At 47.3% G+C, this 23857-nt stretch overlaps 1 protein-coding gene across 2 annotated transcripts in view; it reads left to right on the top strand.

The window, feature by feature from the left end:
• Positions 1-23310, top strand: part of Cgnl1 (cingulin like 1) — a 147492-nt gene extending 124182 nt beyond the window's left edge. For both annotated transcript variants that reach the window (XM_036192787.1, XM_036192786.1), the window contains exons 13-19: positions 1077-1238; positions 4951-5040; positions 17905-17988; positions 18427-18551; positions 19393-19501; positions 19739-19902; positions 20469-23310. In XM_036192787.1, coding sequence (XP_036048680.1) covers positions 1077-1238; positions 4951-5040; positions 17905-17988; positions 18427-18551; positions 19393-19501; positions 19739-19902; positions 20469-20604 — 870 coding nt within the window. In that variant the 3' untranslated portion in view covers positions 20605-23310. The remainder of the gene's footprint in view (positions 1-1076; positions 1239-4950; positions 5041-17904; positions 17989-18426; positions 18552-19392; positions 19502-19738; positions 19903-20468) is intronic.
• The last annotated feature ends 547 nt before the right edge of the window (positions 23311-23857 follow it).

The following is a 23857-nucleotide window of genomic DNA, read 5'->3' as shown; positions in this document are numbered from 1 at the left end:
GGTTGTTTTGGAGCCTGTCCTGGATCTCGCTCTGTAGACCAGGCTGGCCTCGAACTCAGAGATCCGCCTGCCTCTGCCTCCCAGGGCTGGGATTAAAGGCGTTTGCCAGACGTCCAGCAGCTGTCTCCTTCCATGTGGGGCTGTGGTAGAAATGGCCGGGGTTCTGCCAGCCTCCAGCAGAATGCGATGCTGGAGTCCCCCGTCCTCGGGCCAGCTTTTGCGTGCTCGCTGAAGGAATAAACCTCTGTGGTGTCCTCTTCTTAGCACTGTGGCTTCTCCATCTGCAGGAGGGAGGGTTTGATATTGGCAACCACGGAGCCCGAGGTGCGCCTCCCTGAGTCAGCCTACCGGGTTGTCTGTGTGAGGCAGGCAGTCCCACTGCCAGTGAGGCCGCCGGCTCAAACTGCGGTTGTACATTCCTCAAAACTATTAGATGAGTGCCACCTTGTGGATGGAAAGAGCACTGCAGTTGTCGCTGATGATTTTCTGCACAGCAATGGCTGTTGCCTAACGAGTGTGATTATTATGTTCTTGGATTTTGTACCTGCTGGTTGCTTAGAGACCATTAATTTAGTTTTTAATTTAAACCTCTCTTGAGACGGCGCCAATACAAGAACACTTAGCTACTTTAGTGACTTTCAAGTACGTGTTTTGACCACGGCCCATAATTAGAAAGCTGTCATTCACGCAACCATACAAATCTGTTAATATCTAATTCAAAACCTCATAATGCCTGCTCACACTCTGATTTGTGTGTGTGTGTTCTGTGTAATTGAAAGAGTAGTCCATATCTAGTCGGTTGACTTTATAACTTAATAGTTCACTGCTTACAACTGAAAAACTCTCATTTTATAAAATGGAAAGCCGAAGCCTAGAGAGAGGGGGAATTTGCTCCTCTCTGCTTTGGAGTGGGCCTGTGCACTCTGTCTTCTGGCCTCCTCGAGGCAAGGCGTGTACCTGGTGCGCAGACATGTATGCAGGCACATGTTATGTACCGTGGCTCAGCAGCCAGTAAATTGTGGTTCCGTTTGCTGCCATTTCCGCTGCCCCAGGAGCCCCCCAACGCTCTCTCCTAGTTGCGCCTCAAGGAGGAAGAGTTGAGGGACTATCAACGAGCTGAGGATGAAGCGCTCACCAAAAGGCAACTTCTGGAGCAGTCGCTGAAGGACCTGGAGTACGAGCTGGAGGCCAAGAGCCACCTCAGAGATGACCGCAGCCGACTCATTAAGCAGATGGAGGTGTGTGGGTACACATCTGGGCCACCGGGGGGAAGGGCTCCTATGGAGGATGTCTCGGGTTTTCACCCTTTCTAGCTTGATGTTTTAAGATCTTTTCTTGTTGGGGGGAGGCAGTTTATTGTGTTGTAGTGTCAAAGCTGGAAGGAGTGAAGGGTACAATTTAGTCTAACGGTTCATTGCTTTGAAGAAGATATAAGCTCCTCCCCTAAGAACTTAGCTGATGGTGCTCTGTCCCTTCAGCAATGTTTCCCCTCCTGAGGCTGCAAGACCTGTCCAGTCAGGATGCACACTGTGCCTTAGACCCCAAACCACACAGTCCATCCCTATTCCTGGCCCTTCTTCCTGTATGTGTATGTACCATTGCCAGAGCTATCTGCAAACTATGGTCCAATTCATTGCCGTTTCTGAAACTGCCCAAAGCAGTCACCAGCTGGGGGTGAGTATTCACATGCTAATACATAATGCTTGAGGAAAAAAAAAACAAAACATACAAATAAAATACCAGAACCCCAGTGTTCACGGTCCTCTGAGATGATGGGAAGAACCTGAATTACTAAAAAGGAATGACCCTAAACCAGAAACATATGCGCCCCACCTCCAGTGGAATTTAGAGAGTAAGAGACTGAAAAACAAGCCTCAGACTTTGGGGGAGACATTAACATTGTCAGGGTTTGGATAAAAGACAGTCATGGCGCTCAAGGCTAGCGAGAGATGGCTTAAGCTCAGAATCAATGAATTCCTCATTCAGCTTTTTAAATAAACAGAAATAGCTTTTGAAAGCCTCCAGGGTGCTTTGCAGTTTGTATCTAGGAAGTAAGTTTGAGCCAGCGGAGATTTTATTAGTTGGGCCTCTCTCAGAGGCCAGAGTAGCCTGACGGCAATTTTACTGCTTTGTTTATGAGACTGCTATATTTTTCTAATATTTTCTTTCTGATCTCTTTCGGGAGCCATTTTCAGATAAGATAAGGTCAACCTAGTTAACTGGAAATGGATTGTTCTAGGGCCTAGACACGATGGTTAAAAGCAACAGGATGGGTTAGGGATATGGCTCAGGTGGTAAAGTATATGCCATATAAGCACGAGGTCCTTTGTTGACACATGTAAAAAGCTGCTCATGTCTGTGTGTATCTGTAGTCCCAGTGCCAGGGAGGCAGACAGGAGGACCCCTGGGGTTAGCCAGGCAGTCTACCCTACTTGGTGAGTCCCAGGCCAATAAGAGATCCCTGTCTCAAAAAATAAGGTGGAGAGTGACTGAGGGAGACACCTGATACTGACCTCTGTGGTCCACTTGTCTGTTGTCTGCTTGTCTACATTCACACACACACCAAGTGGAAACCTATTAAGCAGTGAACAAGGAGCTTTGGTATGATGGCCTCTGGCTTAGACCTCATATGTTATCTGAATAGTATGGATTGTGGGCAGAAAAAGAGCCTGACTAAGAACCAGTTTTGGGTCTCTAGAGAGATGGCTCAGCAGTTAAGAGCACATACTACTCCTGCAGAAGGCCTGGGTTCAATTCCCAGCACTCATGTTGGGTGGCTCACAGCTTCCTGCAACTCCAACTCCAGGAAATCCAATGAGCGCCCTCTGCTGGCGTCTTCTGGCACCTGCACTCACATGCACATACCCTCACACAGACATCTAACTAGAAATAAAAGCTGAGTCTTTTAAATCTAAGTGATTTCAGGTGAAATCAGATTGGGTTGTCAGAGCTTCTCCTTTGAGTCCAGGATATTCTGACTAACAAAGCATTTATTTCCTCTGGGTAACTTCAGGCCTTGAAACAGTAGGACAGCTGAATACCACTGGAGGTATTTCCCAACTTGTTCGGCAGTGATGGCTTCTAGAGGTCCTGCCACCGTGAAAGGCACCTGAGGGGAGTTGCTCTAAGAGGTGGCCGTGATGGCCATGTTGCTATGACTCACGCCTTTCCCATTCCTTCATTAAAACATAACTACTTCTCAAGAACTCACCCACAATGAACATTTTTTTTTAAATTCAGCCCCAGGTGGCTGAAGCTCTGTGGATATGTTATAATTTCTGAGTGATCTGGATAGATAGGAAACTTCAGGCAGGGGCCAGCCATGTCCTGAGTTCGTTTCTGGGACCTTCTGCTCCCAGGAGAGAGCTTTTGGGTTTCTTTATAGGTTTTTCAATGATTTTATTTATTATTGTGTATATGTGCATGCAAGTGCACACCACAGCATGGGTGTAGGGACAGAGGACACCTTTGGTAAGTTCTCTTCGTTTTTATGTGGGCTCTGGAGTTTGAATTCTAGTCTGCCTTGGCAATAAGTGCTTTTAATTGTCCAGTCATCTTGCTGGCCCTCCCTGAGGTCTGACCACTCTCTGACAAGGCCGTTCGTTCACCGACAGTTCATCGTTCACCGACGGTTCATCGTTCACCGACGGTTCATCACTCACAGGAGTTACGAGAGTTTCATTTCTATTGTTTATGGAACCATCCTTGGTTGTCAGCCAGTTCTGGCAGTTTCATAGATCATATTTACACACAAGGGCTGCCTTTGAAAACTCAAAATGTTGCTTTTTAAAAAGCATCTGTTGGGGCTAGAAAGATGGCCCAGTGGGTAAGAGTGGGTGACTGCTCTTCCAGAGGACCCATATGGTGGCTCACAACCCCACCCGGAACTCCAGCCCAAGGAAAACTGGTGCCCCTCTTCTGGCCTCCACAGGTATACAGACATGCAGACAAAATACCCATATACATAAAATAGAAAAGAATGAAAAAATGTTTTAGAAATACACATTTAAAAAGCATCTATGGCTCCAAGTTTACCCAGACCTGTGACAAATCTTAGAGACAAAAACACAGGCTCAAGCCCCCCAGCCCCCAGGGTTGGAGCATTCTGAGTGGGGAGACCTCTTTCTGTCATACATAAAACTACTTTGAAATGCTTCTTTCTTAACTGTCAGTGATATTAGACAGAGACCAGAGGGACAGATTGTTGTTCCTCTGTGATGGTGAATTTACCAGAATTGACCACCACCGTCCCGTGTAATCGGTGAGGTTTAGGACTGTCCGCCACACAGTTACTCATGGGCACTCTAAACAAGAGGCAGTGCCTGCGCCTGCTCTCCCAGGAGCAGTCCTCTTGAGCATCAAGTATTTGCAGCAGTGTTCCGGATGGCTTCTCAGACTATATGTTGACTTTAATAGGGACCGGTTTAAGATCTATACAATACACGCTAACATAACTTGAGTATTCATTGGGGCTTAGGGTAATGCCTTTTCTCCTTTTATATATTTTATACATGGCCAATTATATCACAAAAGCAACAAGTATGTATGAGAGCTGGGGGTGTAGCTCAGCTGTTAGAGTGCTTGCCTAGGATAAATGAAGCTCCAGGTTCAGTCTCTAGCACCCTACATACAAGCACACTCTTGTAATGCCAGCACTTGTGTGGAGGGGGGGTAGATGCAGGAAGGTCAGGAGTTCAAGGTCATTCTGGACTACATGGCAAGTTCGAGGCTAACCTGGGATACATGAGAAATGTTCTTGTCATACAGCTCAGGATGAATCCTTTAGAAAGGAAGAAAGGGAGGTAAAGGAGAAAAGAAAGCGATGTGGTTGTGTTCCCAAGCCTTAACAATAACCAGCTTTCATTTGCCTTTGGGTTTTTCTTCCATGGGCCCCCCCTTGCTCCTAATCCTGTGTAAGTGAAGAAACCTGTTTATGTTTCCCGTTCTCAGGACAAGGTGGCCCAGCTGGAGATTGAATTGGAAGAAGAACGAACCAGTGCTGATTTGCTATCTGAGAGGATCACTTGGAGCAGGGAACAGGTATGAGGGAGCTATCGAGGGTGATGCGTGGTATTATGGAGAAAGGACACAGCAGAGGCTAAACCTGAAGATTCTTTAGAGCAAGGAGGAAACGTTCTTGCCATACAGATCATGGTGGGAGATTCAGGAGTCTTTACCATAACAAGCCACTAGGAGGCTTAGCATTGTCTGTTCAACTCAGGGTGACTAGGCTGGAGGTTTGGGGGCAAAGGGCTGTCATCACTGGGCTGCAGCCTCTGTTCAGAGCTGAAATACTCGCTGGCCTTTGCCACCCACCCTTCTGATATGCGCAGGCTTCTTGGAAAGTGTGGTACTCAGGAGTTTAGATAGAGAGAGAGACACTTCAATACCTCAGCCTTGACATTGGCTCCCCAACATTCTTACTGTGTTTCTTAAATCCTCTGCCTGGACTTAGAGTTGTTTTGTTAGGTGTTCCTGCCGGTTTGGCTAAGGATCCGCGTCACTCTGGGGCATTGCAGAACCTGCTAAGCATGCATAATGACAGAAGTGCCTGTGGCTTTGTTTTGTCAACCTTCCTTGTGACAGAGGCTCAGTGGGAGGAATGGGGAGGACTGTGTCACCTTACCAATATCCAGGCAGTTAAAACTGGTTTCCAGTTGCCCGATTTACACCGAAAACAAAACACAGGCATGCTGAACCAGAACACAGTGCCTCCATTGCTCAGGTATCTGGCCCCAGAATGACTTTGGTCTTTTCCTTTTCTTCTCACTGAACATGGTCACGGGGATGAGAATGCTTGCCTCAATGGTCAATGTTGAAAAATTTCCACTCAGTCAAGAACTTGAGGTCCGTACAGGAGGGAGATAAGGACACTAGCCTGGGGGCTGCTGGGAAGTGCACTCCATGGGCAGTTGTAGGTGCTTCCTGTGCTGCTTCCCATGGAGCTCTGGGAAATTCCCAGATTATAGAGTCTATGAAAATGAGGCTGGGACTGGAGATGTAGCTAGGCTGGTAGAGTACTTGCCCACCAAGCACAAAGCCCTGGGTTCAATCCCCAACACCACATAAGCTAGCATGGTAATGATCCTAGGAATGGAGGCAGGAGGATCAGAAGTTCAAGCTCATCCATCCTTGTCTACACATGGAGTTCTAGACCAGCCTGGGCTACATGAGACCATTTCTCACACATAAACAAAAGCAAAATGAAACTTTTTGTGTAGAAGGTTCTGAAGGCTCCCCTTCCCCAGCCTGCTACCATTAGCTCTGTTGTCCTCTAACCCTGTTTCTGTGAGGTAGAGGGTAAGGCCAAGTTTGCTGTAAATGGAGGAGCTGAAAATCAAGTTCAAATTGATGTAGAAACTGATGAAAAACAAAACCCCCCAAGATAGATGGGTGCTTCTCCTTCCTTCCTCTCATGGTTTTTGGTTACAGGGTCTTGCTATGAAGTCCAAGCTAGCCTCAAACTCTCCATCCTCCTGCCTCAGCCTCTGAGTGCTGGGGTTACGGGTGTGTGCCACCATGTCTGGTGAGTGATTGAGTTCTTTGACCTTTGATGCCTCCTGATTTGAGAGGGACATTTAAAGGGATGTCCCCCTGCCTCTCCAACAAGCGTTCTTCTCAAAGTGGAGGTTGAGCCAAAGCTGATTTTTCTGCCTTTAAAATAAAGGCCATGTGGAGAGAGCTTTGGGTATAGACAGACAGGCCTTGGCCAGTGGGGACCTTCCAGGGCCATGCACCTATGGCTGCCTGCCATTCTCACAGCAAGAAGAGGTACACTCAAAAGACACCCTTTCTCCTCTCCCTTGTCAGTTCTGACCTTCTGATACCCCTAGCAAGGGCGGCCACTAAAGGATAAAGTGGCGTCTGTCCCCTTGAGTCACACTGTGAACAGTGTTTGCCCTGGGTCCCCAGCAGGCTGTTACTGGACACTGATAAGAGAAAGCCTGGGCAAAGATTCTTTTTAACTCTTGTTCTCTTTAAAAAGTCGAAGTTTTCTGTTCTCTACTTAAAACTCATTATTTCTAAGATCTTCCGAATTTTTTGCTTCCTACCAGTGTATCCCAAACTTTCTCCTCGTCCCAGTGATAGGTAAATAGGCTACATAAAAGGATTCCAGGAACGTTAGAGGAAGGCTAGTCCTCTTACAGAACCTTGGGTCTGACAAGGACGTCAGAGGTCAAATCTCCTGAACTGTGTAATGGGTGAAAGATTGGGGGCCCACAGCCAGAAAGGACTTTGGCCAGAGGTGTGTGGCAGCTGGCTGGAGAGGCAGCTCAAGCTTCCTTTTCCAAAGGCAGTGTTTTAACTACCAGGGCCTGCAGCATACAGCCAACAGGACTGCATGCACGGCAGAGTGGTAACTCTGCAGGATGTCCAACATGATGTCAGCCTGGTGAAGGAGGTGAACATGTAACAAGTGGTTAGCTGACAATAAAATGGCACAGATACGAAACACCAAGTGAAGGACTCAAGCAGCCAGTGAGGGGAAGGCCACCACGGCAAGAGTGACCAAGGAAGGGTTTTAGCCTGGAGTCAGCAGAGTGGGCACAGCCTCCGAGCTAGAGCAGATTGGCAGGTAAGCACAGGACGAGGAGAAACCATGAATGCTCGCACACACTTCCGGTTTCCGGGAGGAAAGCAGAGGCGGCACCTTTGGAGAGGCAGACTGAGGCTTTTGAATGGTGGTATCCTCAAGGCAGTGGGAGGTGTGGAAGGTTGTTCAGTATAACAGTAAAGCGCATACAGTGTTCTATAAGGTCAGTAGCAGAGCTGGGGGTTAGGAGGGGGTACCCTGAGAAGACCTTAACTGGGCTGCTCCTAGGGGCAGAGAAGGCAGCTGTGAGAACACACTACTCTCTGCCTCTGGCTTTGCTTGTTATCCCCCCCCCCCCCACACACACACACACTTGGGGCCCCATTATTTACTTTCCGAGTCTTTTGGGGGTTTTCTTCCATACATACTCGGGATAATAAATAAACTCAGAGAATCCTAATCAAGATAAATGTTTTTCACACCTTTTGAGGCTTAGACTGGCTTTCAAATATGGCTGATATTGAGAAGGAATAGATTTGCTTTGGCAGAAGGCCATATTTATAAAAGGGGAGGAGTGTCTGTCTCTTTTCCCACACACAAAACAGAAAGGCTTCCATCTGACTTGTGTGTAAGTTGAAGAAAGATTCTCTGAGGAACTGTTTTTATAGGCTTTGAGTCTGTTTAAATCCCAGAAATGCCTTTTTACCTTTCCTTCTCCAAAAACTATGCTTCTCTGCTAGACCCAGTAGGAGAGACCTTTAAACCTAGCTACTCAGGAGGCTGAGGCAGGAGGATTGTCATTTCAAGGCCAGCCTGAGTTACAGAGTGAGTACAAGGACAGCCTGGGCAGATTACTAGTGAAATTATGTCTCAGAACAATACAGCCCTGTGACACTGCACTTTCCTACATCCAAGAGGCCCCAGATTCAACTCTCAGTACCCTAAAACCAAACACAACGTTTCCATCCATGACTTCTGCCCACCGCACTGAGGACTTGCATGCTTTCTTGGCTGTTTTCATGGCTTAGAAGGTGTAGTCACTGCCTACAGTCACCTAACTTGTAAGAAATAGGGCCACAGTTTGACTCCATCCTTGAACCAGATTCTAAAGGTCTTCAAGTAATACTGCCCAGGTTGGGGATGCGGCTCAGTTGGCAGGGTACTTGCTTAGCACACACAAAGCTCTGAGTTCATTCCCCAGCACCTCATAAACTGGATATAGTGGTGTATACTGGTCATCCAGGTGTGGGTGAGGGGGTGAAGACAAGGAGTTCATGGCCATCCTGGTTACATAGCAAATTTGAGGCTAGCCTGGGCTACAGGAGACTTTATACAACAACGATAATGGTAATGGTAATAGCACTTAAGACACACAAAGGTTATTTTTTTACCGATGTCTCTTCTGACTCTCATTTGTGTAAAGGGCTCAGGTAGGCAGAAAGAGATCTAGCCTGTTAAGTTTTTAAACATGCTTGGTAGGCTAGGTGGGCATCACTGCATATACTGCTGCTGGTAGCTGAATGCACATAGCAAGGCTGGGCTTACCCAAAGGCATCTGCTCAGCCTTGAAAGCCAGGATGACACAGCACGGTGGTAGGTTGATTCATCCCATGCCACGGCTGGCGGGCAGGGGGAAAATCCCAGCTTCAAAAATTGGGAAGCATCACCATCTTCACAGGGGCTCACAAGGCTGCCTTGTTGCCTTGGAAACAGCCAGCCACATCCCAGTGAGTGAAGCTGGAGGTATGAACAGTCACTTTCAGAAACTGCTCCTTTGTGGCTGGCTCACACCTACTCCTCAGTTAGTACCTGGGAACACAGGAATGAGTGAAGGAGACTCCAAATCGTCCCTTTTCTGGAGAAAAGGGACAGATCCAAGTGGGGTTTCCTCTTTTAAAGAGACTTCAGGCTCAGGACTGCCTCTTACCATATCAGCTACTCAAAATTCCACTGTGCAAATTGGCTAATGATAATTCTTAGGATATAATTCTTAATCCCAGTCCAGGAGTTTAGACTTGCCAACCTCTTCACAGCCCATTGACAAACCCAGTCCAGGAGGCTGCTATTATTAGCAATCATAAATATCTCTGGCTTTTTATTAGCCCAAAAGACTACAGCTTCTAATCCTGAGAGCTAGCTCGGGTCACGGGTATTCTAATGCTTCAGGCTGCTAGAATCAGATCTGCTGTTTCCCATCAAAATGTTCCATGGTTAGCATTTATCCAGTCCAGCTGCCATAGGTTGCTGCCTTCCGTTCCTGTTGGTTTTAATTTGGCTGCAGAGTTTTGGTTCTGTCTAGTTAATAGAGCATGAAAAACACTAAGCTTACATGAAGTCTTTCTCCATCCACCCTTACACTTACTTCTCTGGGTCCAAACAAGGATAAGAATGTGACCTCAGGCCTTGGGCCCAGTTCTGAAGATTTGGGTGCTGAGTTGAGCCTCTGAAGCGATGACTCCTGGCACTTGCCTGGGTTTGTGGTGAAACCATTCCTCTTTGGGATCTTTTCTGTAACGCCATGCAGAACTCCTTGAGGTTCCTTCCCCAAGGTGGATTTATTTTAGAGTATCGTGTCAGGCTGTTCTTTGGAAGCATGCAGAGGAATCTGTTGTGTTTTCCAGGACTCAGGAAACACAGCGTTCCTGGCTATTGTCACTGTTGAGATTTTTATGGCTGCATTTTATTCTTTCCTGTTCTTCTGATTTATTTTACACTTCCATTTTAATAGCCCTCTTTTGAGGGGACATGGTGGGGTATGAAGAGTTACTATTTTGTTTTTGCTTTTCATTTGCCTGGAGCTCTCTGGGAAGAGGGGGCTCGATCTTGCAGAGACCTTCAGAGATGTCCGTGTCTGCCCATGCCCACCCTGTCCTCCCCTATGCCCCTCCCGATCTTGGAGCTCTGTCATATGGGAGGTCTGTTTTCTGGGAGATGCCCTGCCTGAGGCCAGTGGCTGCTGCTGTAACCTCTGCTCTCAGCTGGGACCCAGCACTGTGACATGGCAGTCCTCATGCCCTCCATGCCCTCCATGCCCTCTGCTCTCACTTCCCTGTAGACATTTCCTTTGGAACTCTACAGAATTCCCCACTGACACTCTGCTTCCTGTAGGGTTTTTCCATACATCAAGAACTGAGGGATTTTTGTCAGAAGCCTGAGGGTAAAATCCCCAAGCCAGATCTGATGCAAGCATGATCCTGATTCTCCCATCAGAAAAGCAGGGTGATGGCACCTGCCTGGGAATCTCCAGAAGACTGAACAGGCTCAGACACAGTACATGGCTGGAGCAGGGCCATTCCAATTAACCACCTAGTTACCTGCACAGCTGCAGGGAGAGGCTGTCCTCTGCTTTGATACATATTTGATACTTCTCTTGTTGTCAACCTGGAACCCCACAAGAACTTGATTTCTCTACCAGCATCTGGGTCTTCTGCATCCCTTCAATTTGGGGGACCAGTTAACCTTTTCTGTAGGATAGGGCAGGGACCTCTGTCTTCCTTGGAAGGCTCCCTGAACAACATCCTAAAGGATAGGGCAATCACCAAATACCTACTGTTCCAGGCAACTGAAAGGACCCTTGGGGCTGCTTTGCTCAGATGTACGAACCTGCAGCCCCAGTTCTGTGAGCGAGGGCCCAAGCAGGAGGAGAAGGTGGGCCAGACTGCTGGTCTGTGGAGTCCCTTCCCACAGTGTCCCTTCAGTGCAGGTCTGTGCCCCAGGGTGTGAACAGTATGGCTTCCCCTAGGAGGCACGCCTGTCACCCTGTGTCCAGAGCAGCTGTGAGCCTGCATTCATTACCCAGCAGTCATAGGAGGAAACCCAGGGCCTTTCCATAGCATGTGACTCTCGAGGGCTCTGGGGTAAGAGGAGGGAGTGGCCAGTGGAGTGGCCTGTGTTCTCCGCTTGTCCCTGTGGTGTTGGTATTTTTACTTTGCTCTGTACAAGGACGGCCTAAGGGAACTGGACTTGAGTGTTTTGTTTTTGGTCTTAATATTTGAATACCTTTAGAGGGCACATTGAGGTCATTTGACACACATGTACAAGTGGGTTATTTTCTAGTTAAGGCAATAAGTACTGTCATCTCAACAACTAATAATTTTTAATGCAATACTACTTTGAGAATTTTATACATGCATACAACATTATTTCACCCCCATACTTCCTAACTTTATAGTTTCTGCTTTAATTCTATTTATTCTGAGAAAATTGCATACAGTATATTTTGATAATATTCATTCCCCTTTCTCAACTCTTCCCAGATCCTCCCCCACATCCCTAACCCAGCCAACTTAATGTTCCCTCCCTCCCTCCCTCCCTCCTTCCCTCCCTCCTTCTCTCTCTCTCTGGTTTCTCTGTGTAGCCCTGGCTGTCCTGGATCTCTCTCTGTAATCCAGGCTAGCCTCAAACTCAGAGATCTGCCTGCCTCTGCCTCCTGAGTGCTGGGATTAAAGTCATGTGCCATCACCACCCAGCCAATGACATTCTCTCTTTTAAAAGGAAAAACAATAAAACACGGAGTCCTGTTTGTGTTGGCCAGCTACTCCTGGGCATTGGGCCTTCTCTGGTGTGTGGTCAGTATACCAGTTATCATGCCATTGAAGAAAACTGACTCTCCCTCAGCCAGCAGCAATTAAATGCCAATAATAGCTCCTTAGCTAGGGTGGCATTTCATGCCCACCTCTGCTCCTGCATGCTGGGATTTTATCTGAGCTTGTGGAGGTCTTTTTGTTTGTTTGTTTTTGGTTTTTGGTTTTTCAAGACAGGGTTTCTCTATGTAGTTTTGGTGCCTGTCCTGGATCTTGCTCTGTAGACCAGGCTGGCCTCGAACTTACAGAGATCTGCTTGGCTCTGCCTCCCTAGTGCTGGGATTAAAAGCATGCACCACTGCCACCCAGCTTGTGGAGGACTTACACACACGGACTCACAGAGACTGTGACAACATGTATATCTTCCCTGTTTTGTCTGGAAAAACACAATTTTCTTGAAGTTATCGACCACTTCTGGTTCTTACAATCAATCATTCTCTCTTCCTCTTCCACGTAGACCCTGGGCTTTGAGAGGTGGAGTGTGCTAGATCCCATTTACAGTTGAGCATTCTGAAGTCTTTTGTTCTGTGTGCACTGACCAGTTGTGGGTTTGTGTGTTAAGTGCCCCCTTTTCTTTAATACCCTATTGAGTCCGATTAGTATGCATGGGTGTGTGGTCAACCTACCAGGGACTAAACACCCCTAAAGCAAACCAATGCTCCTTCCCAGGAGCTGTTACCGTTCAGTAGCTCCTCAGCTAGGAGAGGAACATTAGTCATTTCTATGTGTTGGGAACTTGGTATTTACCTAGTCATTTTAAAATGGACCGTTTTTTATTTTCTGGGTCTCTTTGAGATGCTCTTGCCATGGAGCTCAAGTTGACCTTGAACTTGTAACAGTCCTGCCTCAGCTTTCCAGGTGCTGAGATTACAGGTATTTTGATTGATAGTCACCTTATTGTGCCACAGAAGAACCAGAAGTAGCGGCTGCATTTTTGTGGTTTTGATGTCCCTCACTGAGTTTTCTATCCTCTTCGCCCACCGTCCTTCCCAGATTCTGACCACTTTTCCATTCAGTTCTGCAGACCCCCCTGGTCGCCACAAAAGTGATAACCTGGTGTTTGGCTTTCTGGCACTGGCTTGTCTCAGCAGCCTGAAGTCCAGGTCCTCCATTACAAAGGCATACTGAATCTTATCAAACGTTTGTCCCTATCTATAGAAATGACCTTATGGCCCTTGTCCACCCATGTGTCCTGTCACACTGATCATATAGTCTTGAGCCAATCATTCTATGTGTCCTGTCAGGTTTAGTGTCTTACACTGATTGCAACGTCTTGGTCTTGCTTCCTTTGCATGTATCTTGCTTGTGGTATATGACCTTTGTGATGTGCCGTTGAATTCTGTCTGCTCGTATTCGGTGGAGAGTTTTTGCCTCATGTTCTGTAGAGGTATTAGGGATTTTTTTAGAGGTTATATCTTTGTCTGGTTTTCTACAATGCTGCCTTCATGAAGGGCTTGTTCTGTAGAAAACAGTGACAAAGCCTGAAGGCCCAGGATGTTTTTAGATGGGAGATGTATCATTATTGCTTCCCGTGTATTTTGTTCTGTCTTATATCCTTCGTTATTAGTTTAGATTTTTTTAATCTTTTAAAAAAATTATGTGCATTAGTGTTTTGTTTGCATGGATAATCTGTATGTGGGTATCAGGTAACCTGGAACTGGGGTTACAGTTATGAGCTGCCATGCACATGTTGGGAATTGAACCCAAGGCCCCTGGAAGAGCTGCCAGTGCTCTTAACCGCTGAGCCATCTCTCCAGCTCCAGTTTAGATTTTCTAGTTCTTGATTCAGTTTTTGTGTGTTTAAGAATTCTAGGTTTTCCATTGCTTTAGTATATAATTATTCATAATGAGCTACAATCTGATTTGAGTCAGCTCTCTTTTCAGTTAATCTAGTTAAGAAAAATTAGAAAAGAACTTATGTGTCCAAGTGCTTGCCGGCATATGAATGTGCATGCCTGCATGTGAATGTGCATGCCTGCATGTGAATGTGCATGCCTGCATGTGAATGTGCATGCCTGCATGTGAATGTGCATGCCTGCATGTGAATGTGCATGCCTGCATACGAATGTGCATGCCTGCGTATGAATGTGCATGTGATGCCCACAGAGGCATCAGATCCACTGGCACCGGAGTTAACAGATGATGATTGATTGTGAGCTGCTATGTGGGTGCTGGGAACCGCACCCAAGTGAACCCAAGTCCTCTACAGGAGCAGCCAGTGCTGTTAACTGCTGCGCCATCTCTGGATTTGTCAGTTAAAAAAATTATTGGCCATTTGTATTATATTTATTTATTGTGGGTGAGGTCGTGGGTGCCATGGCATGTATATGGAAGTCAGTTCACTCCTGCCATGCCAGTCCAGACAGACAGTGAGCCTGTCAGGACTGATGGCTATGCCTCCATGTGGGTCCAGACAGACAGTGAGCCTGTCAGGACTGATGGCTATGCCTCCATGTGGGTCCAGACAGACAGTGAGCCTGTCAGGACTGTTGGCTATGCCTCCATGTGGGTCCAGACAGACAGTGAGCCTGTCAGGACTGATGGCAATGCCTTCACCTGCTGAGTCATCTCACAGGTTTGACATTTTATTTCTGATCTTATTTTCCTCCGGCTAATTTAGGGTTTGTTGTTGCTTTTCTGTCTTTGAGGTGCATTGTTAGGTAGTTATCCAATTGATTTAAAGATCTTCTTTAGATACAGGTGCCCAGAGGCTAGAGGAAAGCATTGAATTCCTTGGAGCTGGAGTTGCAAGGGGTTGTAGACCGCCCCACATGGGTGCTCCTGAGTCCTAACGCCTGATCAGCCTCCTTCTCCAGCCCCATTGTTTAGTTTTTCAGACAGGGTCTTATGTAGCCCAGGCTAACACTGGCCTTCAACTCCCAACTTTCCTACCTCTAGCTCCCAGCACTGGGACAGCCTATGCACCCCTCCCAGGTTATGATCTATTTTCATGTATACGTTTATTGCTATAAACTCACCTTCAGTGCCGCTTTTGCATTAGTTCACAGATTTTGGGTTGGCTTTCATTTTCATTTGTAAAACTTTAGAAATTTCCTTTTCAGTTTTTTCAGTTACCATGGGGTCATTTAGGAGTGTGTTATCTACTTTCCTTGTGTTTGTATACTTTCCATTATTTCTCGGTTTGTAATTTTATTCCATTAGCATCTGTCTTAGCTTAGGGCTTTATTCCTGTGAAGAAACACCATGATCACGGCAACTTTTACAAAGGAAAACATTTGATTGGAGCTGGCTTATAGTTCAGAGGTTCAGTTATCAGCATGGCAGCATGCAGGCAGACACAGTGCTAGAGGTAGCTGAGAGCTCTACATCTGGATCAGCAGGCAGCAGGAAGAGAGCATGCTACGGGGCCTTCTGAAACACCAAAGCCCACCACACTTCCTCCAACAAGGCCACAACTCCCAATAGTGCTACTCCCTAAGAAGACACATAATATAATTTCAAACTTTCAGTCCCTTGGGATCTTATATATGGGCTAATATGAGTTACTGTTACCCTAGAGCGGGTGGCTCTCAAATCAGGTATTTAAACTATGATTCATAACAGTAGCAAAGTTACAGTTATGAAATAGCAACATTTTATGGTTGGGGGTCACCATAGCAAGGGTCACTACAACACAAGGAACTGTATTAAAGCAGCATTAAGAAGGTTGAGAACCACAGCCCTAGGGGTGTCCCGTATGGTGATACGAATGTATATTCTGTGACTGCTGATGAAATGCTCAGTAAGTGTCCATGGGGTTCTGTCCTAGTTAGGGTTTCTATAGAGCTGTGGGCACTCTCCTAAAGGAAAACATTTAATTGCGGTAGCTCGCTTATAGTCCAGAGGTTTAGTCCACTATTGTCGTGGTAGGGCATGCAGGTAGACATGGTGCTGGAGAAGGCACTGAGAATTCTTACATCTTGATTTGAAGGCAACAGGAAATGAACTGAGACACTGGGCATGGCTTGAGTATATATGAGACCTCAAAGCCTGCCCTCATAGTGACACACTTCCTCCAACGAAGCCACACCTCCTAATAGTGCCACTCCCTATGAGCTTATGGGACCCAGTTACATTCCAACTACATCAGGGTCCTTCTCTATGTAGTACAGCTCAACTCATGTGTTGGTTGGTTTTTCTCTCTGGATGATCTGTTTGTTGAATTCTACTACTTTTGTCTGAGAGCTCTCTTTAGAACTGATGATATTTGAGTCTACATGTTGGGTGCATATATATTCACAGTAGTTAGATCTTGCTGAACTGGGCCTTTATCAACATTCCATTTAAAATCTGCTTCATTTTTATATCATGTATTAAATGGACAATACATGATATAATACTAATGAGTTTCATGGCACTTTATACATGTATATGCTTTAATCATCTGCAATCTCCATAGTATCATATCCAGCCCCACATTGTTCTTCCTCTGCCCTCAAATCATTCTACTTTTATGTTTTCTGTAATTGTTAAGTGTATACATACATGAGTCCATTTAATGTTGCATAGATGTGTATATTTTTAGGGCTGGCCACTTGGCTACTTCATGTTTAATTGAATGATAAATCTCATCTCAGCTCTTTATTCAATATCCCTCTATCAGTGAAGTCAGTTTCTTGTAGGCAGCACATAGTTGAGATTTTCTTTCTTTCTCCATTTGGCTAATCTTTTGATTGGTGAATTTATCATATTCACATTTGAGACTGTTATTGACATACATTCCCATCTATCAACTACATTCTGTTTATGTTATGTGTGTGTGTTCCTTCCTACCTCTTTTATTATTTTTGTGATTTGTTTTTCTCATCTGTGTGTGTTAGAGTCCCCTTCTCTTTTGCATATCTGTTCTTCTACTGGGTTTTTTAGATGTTTTCAGGATGATAGTTAACTTTTCATTTCTAGTGTCAGCCTCCTTGAATATTTCTTGTAGGGCTGATCTGGTTGTGATGAATTCTGTTTCCGGGAAATACTTTTTCTTTCAGTTATTAAGACTAACTTGTGGGTATAGTACTGGATATAATTCTTTTCAATATTCTGACTATAGCCTCCAGCCTGTAAGCTTTCTGTTGAGAACTCTGCTTTAAGGTTAGTGGACCCTCACTTATAGGTGACTTGACACTTTCTTCTAGCTACTTTCATGATTCTATCTTTGTCTTGTACTTGTGACATATTGCCTCTAGTAACCTTGGTGATCTGTTTTGAATGAATCTAGTTGAGATACTTTGAACATCTTGAATCTCTTCAGATTGGGAAATTTGGGGGTGTATTCTGTGAAACAGGTTTGTTCGTGATGGTCTAGCCTGTGGTGATGTCTTCTTCTTTCATGTCTCTGTGCTATGGTAGACTTCAGTGGTTCCTGAGGGTGATTATGAGACTGGGCAGCACACATGGACTTGCAGACCTGCACAGAGGCAAGCCCTCATGGAGTGCAGCTTGAGCAGCTGCCAGTCTGTGGTGCAGATAAAGAAAGGACTGTCCCTACATTCCTCAGAGCTGACAAATCTTGTGGCACTAGAAGCCCTGGTTCCTGAGTCAATAGGACATGGAGACCCCATAGGTCTGCATCCCTCGGACCCACAAGATGAATATGAAAAGAGAGCAATTCAGTATATAATAGCAGGTTTGGCTGCAGTGAATATTGTTATTTTTAGTTAACTATTATTACAATCGCCAAGGGCAAGCAGCATGGCAGGTACCCCTGCATAGGCCTCCTTCCTGAAAACCAAGCCAGTACAAAGAACATGAGAACCATGTTTTAATCCTGAGGTTTTGCTCTGTTTGTTATAGATGGAGCAGATGAGGAGCGAGCTACTTCAGGAGAAAGCTGCCAAGCAAGACTTAGAGTGTGACAAGATTTCCCTAGAGAGACAGGTGAGGACAGCCATTCCGTGAGTTCCTGCCTCCTACTCCTTCGTGCTGGGCTTCCTGGTATTCTCCTATAGGAATGTGGTAGAGGCTTTCCCTACCCCAGGGTCACTATGTGGGACATTGAGGTGAGGGACTGGGTGAAGTTCATGTTCACCCACAACATCAGCCTTTCTTGGAGGTTGACTCTGAGGTTCTCTGCTGAATGGACAGTAGGCTCCAGTTCAGTGAGACACCTAGCTGACAAGGTGACCCGCTGAGAAGCTGGCCCCAAGTAAGGTGCAACGTTTAAGGAAGACTCAACATCAAAAGATTTTTAACACAATATTTTAAATGACTGACAATAATCAGTAATGAGAAAACCAAATCCCTGACTCCACTCAGTATGCTTCTCTGCCTGAAAAGCATGCCCAGCTGAGTCCCAGGCCCCCTGTCTGATTCCAGAACAAAGACTTAAAAAGCCGGATTATCCACCTGGAAGGTTCTTATAGGTCCAGCAAAGAGGGCCTGGTGGTGCAGATGGAGGCCAGGATTGCAGAGCTGGAGGACCGACTAGAGAGCGAGGAGAGGTGAGACCAGCCTGGTGTGGGGCAGGAGGCCAGGCAGGCACTGGTCATTCATTAGGGCTGGTGGGTTGGGGGTGTGTGTGTCTCCTCCCATCCTTTTAGCCCCCCTGAAAGGTAGAGCCATGCCCAGCCTTACAGTCACTTCCATTTCTCAGATGAAAACGGTGAGCTCCATCAAGGTAAGCCATAAGGTGGCCTGGCTGTGCACTGTGCCTGGACTGAAATTTAGGAGCGGGTTGCAGCTGGCTATTGTCTGTCTGCATCCTATTGAACAAAGCAGAATGCATTGTAAGCCGTTGAGTTTGAGCCAGATTGGAGGCAGGGGGCTGCTGTGGCCTTAAGGGCATGTGCATTCAAACCGAAGTTGCCAACTACTTTCTAGGAATGGGGCAGGTCCTTCCCCAGTGGGTAGGGAAGGTGTGGGACTCCGTCGCAACAAAGTGATTTTAGATAACAACATAGCCCCAGCCCAAGGATCAACCCCTCCCCAACCTTCCTTGAATATATGTATAGAGTTTCAGTAAGATTTCTAGGTATGGCTGGCATAGACCCCAACTGCTGGTGATCTGTGGTTCTTTGCTTCAAAAGTTAAGCTCAGTAGTGGAAGAACTCAGGACACTTCTGAGTTCTGGTCTTGCCACCTTGGGAGAGTCTTGCCCTTCTTGGGGCCCCATGTCTCCTCCTGTGACACCAGCAGCCCTTTCTTTTCATATAGGTGCTTTTCTCTGACCCTGAGCTGACCAGGCACCTGTGGCTGGGGAGTCCCATCTCCTCGTTCCAGCCTGGGCTTCCTGCGGGGCCGAGAATAAGGGGTTGTGTTCTGTTCTGCTCTCTCTACTCCCAGGGATCGGGCCAACCTGCAGCTCAATAACCGAAGGCTGGAGAGGAAGGTGAAGGAGCTGGTGATGCAGGTGGATGACGAGCATCTGTCACTGACTGACCAGAAAGACCAGGTAAGAGAGCCTCCGCCTTCTCTCAGCTGAGATTCTGTGTCCCAGGCTGGGACAAGCGGAGTGTGTATGCCAAGGCCCCTGCTCCGCTCCGCTCCGCTCCTCCCACAGGATGCTCCCGCTTTTTCTGTGAGGCAGGGTGGCTGGGGAAGTAGCTAGGTCCCTGGCATCTCCTGCTCTGGCTTTTCCAGCTCAGCTGGACCTTCAGTCAGCACTCAACCTCCACCTTTCCTCACGCAGCTGAGCCTGCGCCTGAAAGCCATGAAGCGGCAGGTGGAGGAGGCTGAAGAGGAGATCGACAGACTGGAGAGTTCTAAGAAGAAGCTGCAGAGGGAGCTGGAGGATCAGATAGGTGTGAACGAGCAGCTGCAGGGGCAGCTCAACTCTATGAAGAAGGGCTTAAGGTGGGTAAAGATGGTGGCCCACCAAAGCCTATAGCCTCCCCCGACAACTGTAGAATGCGTTCAGAGTGTTCTTACTCCTGTGGCCTCAAGTCAGTTTTCCACTGTTACCCGGCTGTGTCTACCGCGTCACCCATCACCCCACATATTTAATAAGGTCTCACATAAGCCATCCTCACACCAGGGCTCATCAGAACCTGAGGCACAGAGCAGGTCAGGGTATCCCCACCATGGAGGGGCATCTCCTATCTGACTGGAGAGTAAAGTCCTCACTTATACCCTTCTAAGAATGAGGCTCTTCTAAGCTGCTATGGGGAAAACCAAAGGACGGGGCTAGAGGCGTGTTTTTCCTACCCCAGGACTAGTGTGGGGGGTTTTGTGGTTAGGGGTGAGCACAAGTTTATGCTCACCCAGAACACCGGCCTTTGGAGGAGGCTGCCTGTGCCTGGGGTTCTATGCTGCTGATGCAGGTTGCTCTCACAAGCTGACAGATGGCTCCAGCTCATTGAGAATCTGCCACCTAGGACTGCGAACTGGCCCCAAGAAACATGTCCTTTGTGCCTTTGCAGACTGAAGACACTGCCTAGTAAAGTTCTGGATGACTCAGACGACGACGACGACCTCAGCAGTGACGGCGGAAGCCTCTATGAAGCGCCACTGAGCTATTCTTTCCCCAAAGACAGCACCATCACCAGCCAGATCTGAGTCCGCTTCCAGGCCTGCTGATCCTGACAGCGCCCTGCAGCCACCCAGAGCAGGAGGCGCCAAGGGGGGGCTCGTGAAAGGAGTCAGACCCACCTCACATTCCTCCCCAGGGCCTCCATGTGGCTGAGTGACCTTGGATCTTAGCTAGGGAGCCACTGAAGTTTAAAAGGACCTACCTGGGACATTTTGGAAAATGCCGCTAAGACGCAGAAGCCCTGTGTGCACCACTGTCTCACCTCTCCCCCTGCCCCGAGAAAGGCCCCCAAATGCCAGGTGTCATGAGATAGCCACAGCAGGGGTGGAATGGATCGACTGTACAGATTTTAGACCAGACCTCCGCAAAGACTGCTGCTGTTCTACTTTAGAATGTTCCAGAGCCTTTGGAGCGTGATAAAGTTCACACACTGATATGGATTAGCTTTTAAAACATGAGGGTACCAGGTCTCAAGTATTAAAAGGCAGAGGCAAAGCAGGGAAGAGTGGGGGCTACTCCAGAAATCAGAGGGGGTCACCCAGGGGAAGTTAGCACTGGCAATCGATACTTTGGTCGTATGGAAAACACTCATTGATGGTGGGGAGGGGACTTTTGCCCAGGGCTGAGTCTGTGGCCAACCCTAGTTGTTTATCTAAACCACGCTAAGAGCACGTCCCACTCCCCAGTTCCTTTCAAGCAGGTGGAGTGGGGATACAGATGGGATTTTTAACAAGTGCTGTCTCTCTCAAAGGACAAGAGCCATGTTGTGGTGTCTCACTGGCCCTTTTCCTCCACAGCAGGCCTCCAAGCGATGCTCGCCCAGGCCTGGAACTGGAGGAGTAGGAGGGAGGGGCTTTGAATCGAGGTTTATGGGCTTTAGGTGTAGGATGAGGTGAGAGGCAGCCAGTAAGTTCATGGAGAAAGGGACAAAGGGAGAGGTGGGTGTGAGGCTGGTGTAAGAAGAAATATGGAGAAGTTCCTGAAAGCTGGGGGATGTGAAAGGGGGAGGGTGTTGAGTTGGAGCTTGGAATGATGGGAAGAAGAATTGGGGGTGCTGGCCATCTGAAGGTCTTTTCCAGGAATGAGGTGACATGATATCCTAGTGCAAGCATGTGATGCCAAGGTGACCTTGGGAGGATGCTGGGCATCCCTGCCTATCTCCTGGCCTACCCATGTCACCCACCCATGAAAGACCCTTGTAAGTTGGCTACGTGTGTAAGACAGAGGTGATGGGACACTGAAGCAGGGTCCCCAAGCTTCCCAACCTGGGGATCAGGTTACTATGACCCGCCCAGTGCAGGTCACAGAGTCCACTCAACTAGAAGGGAGCTGAAGAATGAGCATTGGCTACTAGAAAACTAAGCCTAGTACACCTCATGAAGGTCACTGTCACCTTGGACACAGCCCGGCATGGCCCTTGCCTGTTTCCTCACTGGATAGGGAGAGCTTTCTCCTTTCAGCCATTCCTCCATTTAACAAATATGCACTATCCATCAGTGTGTGTCAGGCCCAGACTGTGGCACTGGAAGCATAGTGAGCGGGAGGAAGAATGTCTGTCGGGCTGGGATGTGGCTCCACTGGAAGAGAGCTTGCCTAGCATGCATGATGTCCTGTGTTTAAACATCAGCTCTGTAAACAAGGTCTGATGCCACATGCCTGTAATCCCAACACTCAGGAAGTGGAGGCCTGAGAATCGAGGTCAAGGTCACCCTTGGATACACATTCAGTCCCAAGCCAGCTTGGAATATAGGAGTCCATAGGAGACCCTGTCTCAGAAAACCACCTCTGCCCTCCTGTAACCCAGGAGAGAGTGGTGAACCCCTCCATCTCCAGCCTTTGAGCCCTCTGTCCTCTTGGGAACTTGACAGCCTGCAGTTGCTTGGCTAGCTCCCCAGAACTCACAGGAATTCTGTGGCTCCTGGAATTTCCCCATGCCTGCCTTAGATACTTGCAATAAGCCTAGAAATGCCACAGCCTGCTTACCCCAGAGACTCAGGTGAGAAACGTCAAGACATTGAGGAAGGGGTGTTTGCTTGTGGGTTTGACAAAGCCAGCCAGCCCTCATTATAGCCAGTTCTGGTAGCCCCGTGGGGCTAGCTACATGAAGGAAAACAGCCCTGGAAAGAGAACAGAGGCCACCACTGGAAACACTTATAGAGACACCCCCCAAAACAGGGAGGCTGGACAGGGTCGGGCACATGTTCTCCTGTGCTGTGATGGAGTGGTCAGTAAGAGGGGTGTCTGGAGCGTGACACTAGACAGATTCAGAGACATGTTTGTAAGTCCCACGCTCCTCTCTTCCCTGTGGTCTTGACAGATGCATCCTGGGACAAGGTGAGGAATAGGGTCCTTCTCAGCTTCACCTTGTGACCATTCCTCGGTTTTCTTATGTATACATGTTTTTCTGTTTATTGCTTTAAGAACTAATCCTGCTCAAGAGTATTTTCTTTAGCTAGTTTAAAAATATTTTATGTAAACACATGTTGCCAAATGCAATGCTGAGAAGACAATCACTCTGTGGCTTGTATGATTTTTGTTTCCTGCTTCAGAGTGTCATTCCACCATGACAATCGATATACTCTGTTGGTTTGTTTTTGTTTTTGTTTTTTCAGGAGGGTTTGGTTACTATGCGTTGTCATGGGGAAGAGACATTTTTATCACAGCTACCTCCATGCGAGTGACTTCCTGGATAAAGCAATATTTCCTTTCAATAAACTGTCACCTAACAGGAATCTTGGCTCTTATATTTATTTTCTACCCCTTGATTTCTATCCCTTGTTTGGATGTTGTGTGGCTCACTTGCTGTGTAAGGATGAGGCCCTGAGTTCGATTCCCAGAACCCACATAAAAACCACAAGCGTAGCGGCACACACCTGTAATCCCTTGGGCAATCGATGGAGGTGTATGAATCTGGGGGTTTGCTGGCCAGCCAGCTGAGCCAAATTAGTGAGTTACAAGCCAGAGAGAAACCTACCAGTGTAAATGCTGGGAACTACAGTGGTTGTCCAGAGCCACTTTGTGAGACAGAAGGATGTGGGGATGGTCAGCAGTGGATGTTGGTGAAACATTAGCCATGGATGACTGTGAGGCTCTGTGATCTCCAAATGGTTCATTCCAGAAAAATCACAAAGGGAAATTGCTGCAGCTTGACAATTGAGAATCCGATACTCCCTTCCCTACAGTTGGCTACTCCCCTGCCACCACAGTCTGTATGGCCTCTCTTGCTCTCACAACAGGCCTCCCGTGGTCTCCCTAGACTTCTCCCTAGAAGGGACTCAC

The sequence above is a fragment of the Onychomys torridus genome, chromosome 7, assembly GCF_903995425.1.
Source record: "Onychomys torridus chromosome 7, mOncTor1.1, whole genome shotgun sequence".
NCBI lineage: Eukaryota > Metazoa > Chordata > Mammalia > Rodentia > Cricetidae > Onychomys > Onychomys torridus.
The sequence above is the reverse complement of the archived record's forward strand: the minus strand, read 5'-3'. Positions and strand labels throughout refer to the sequence as shown.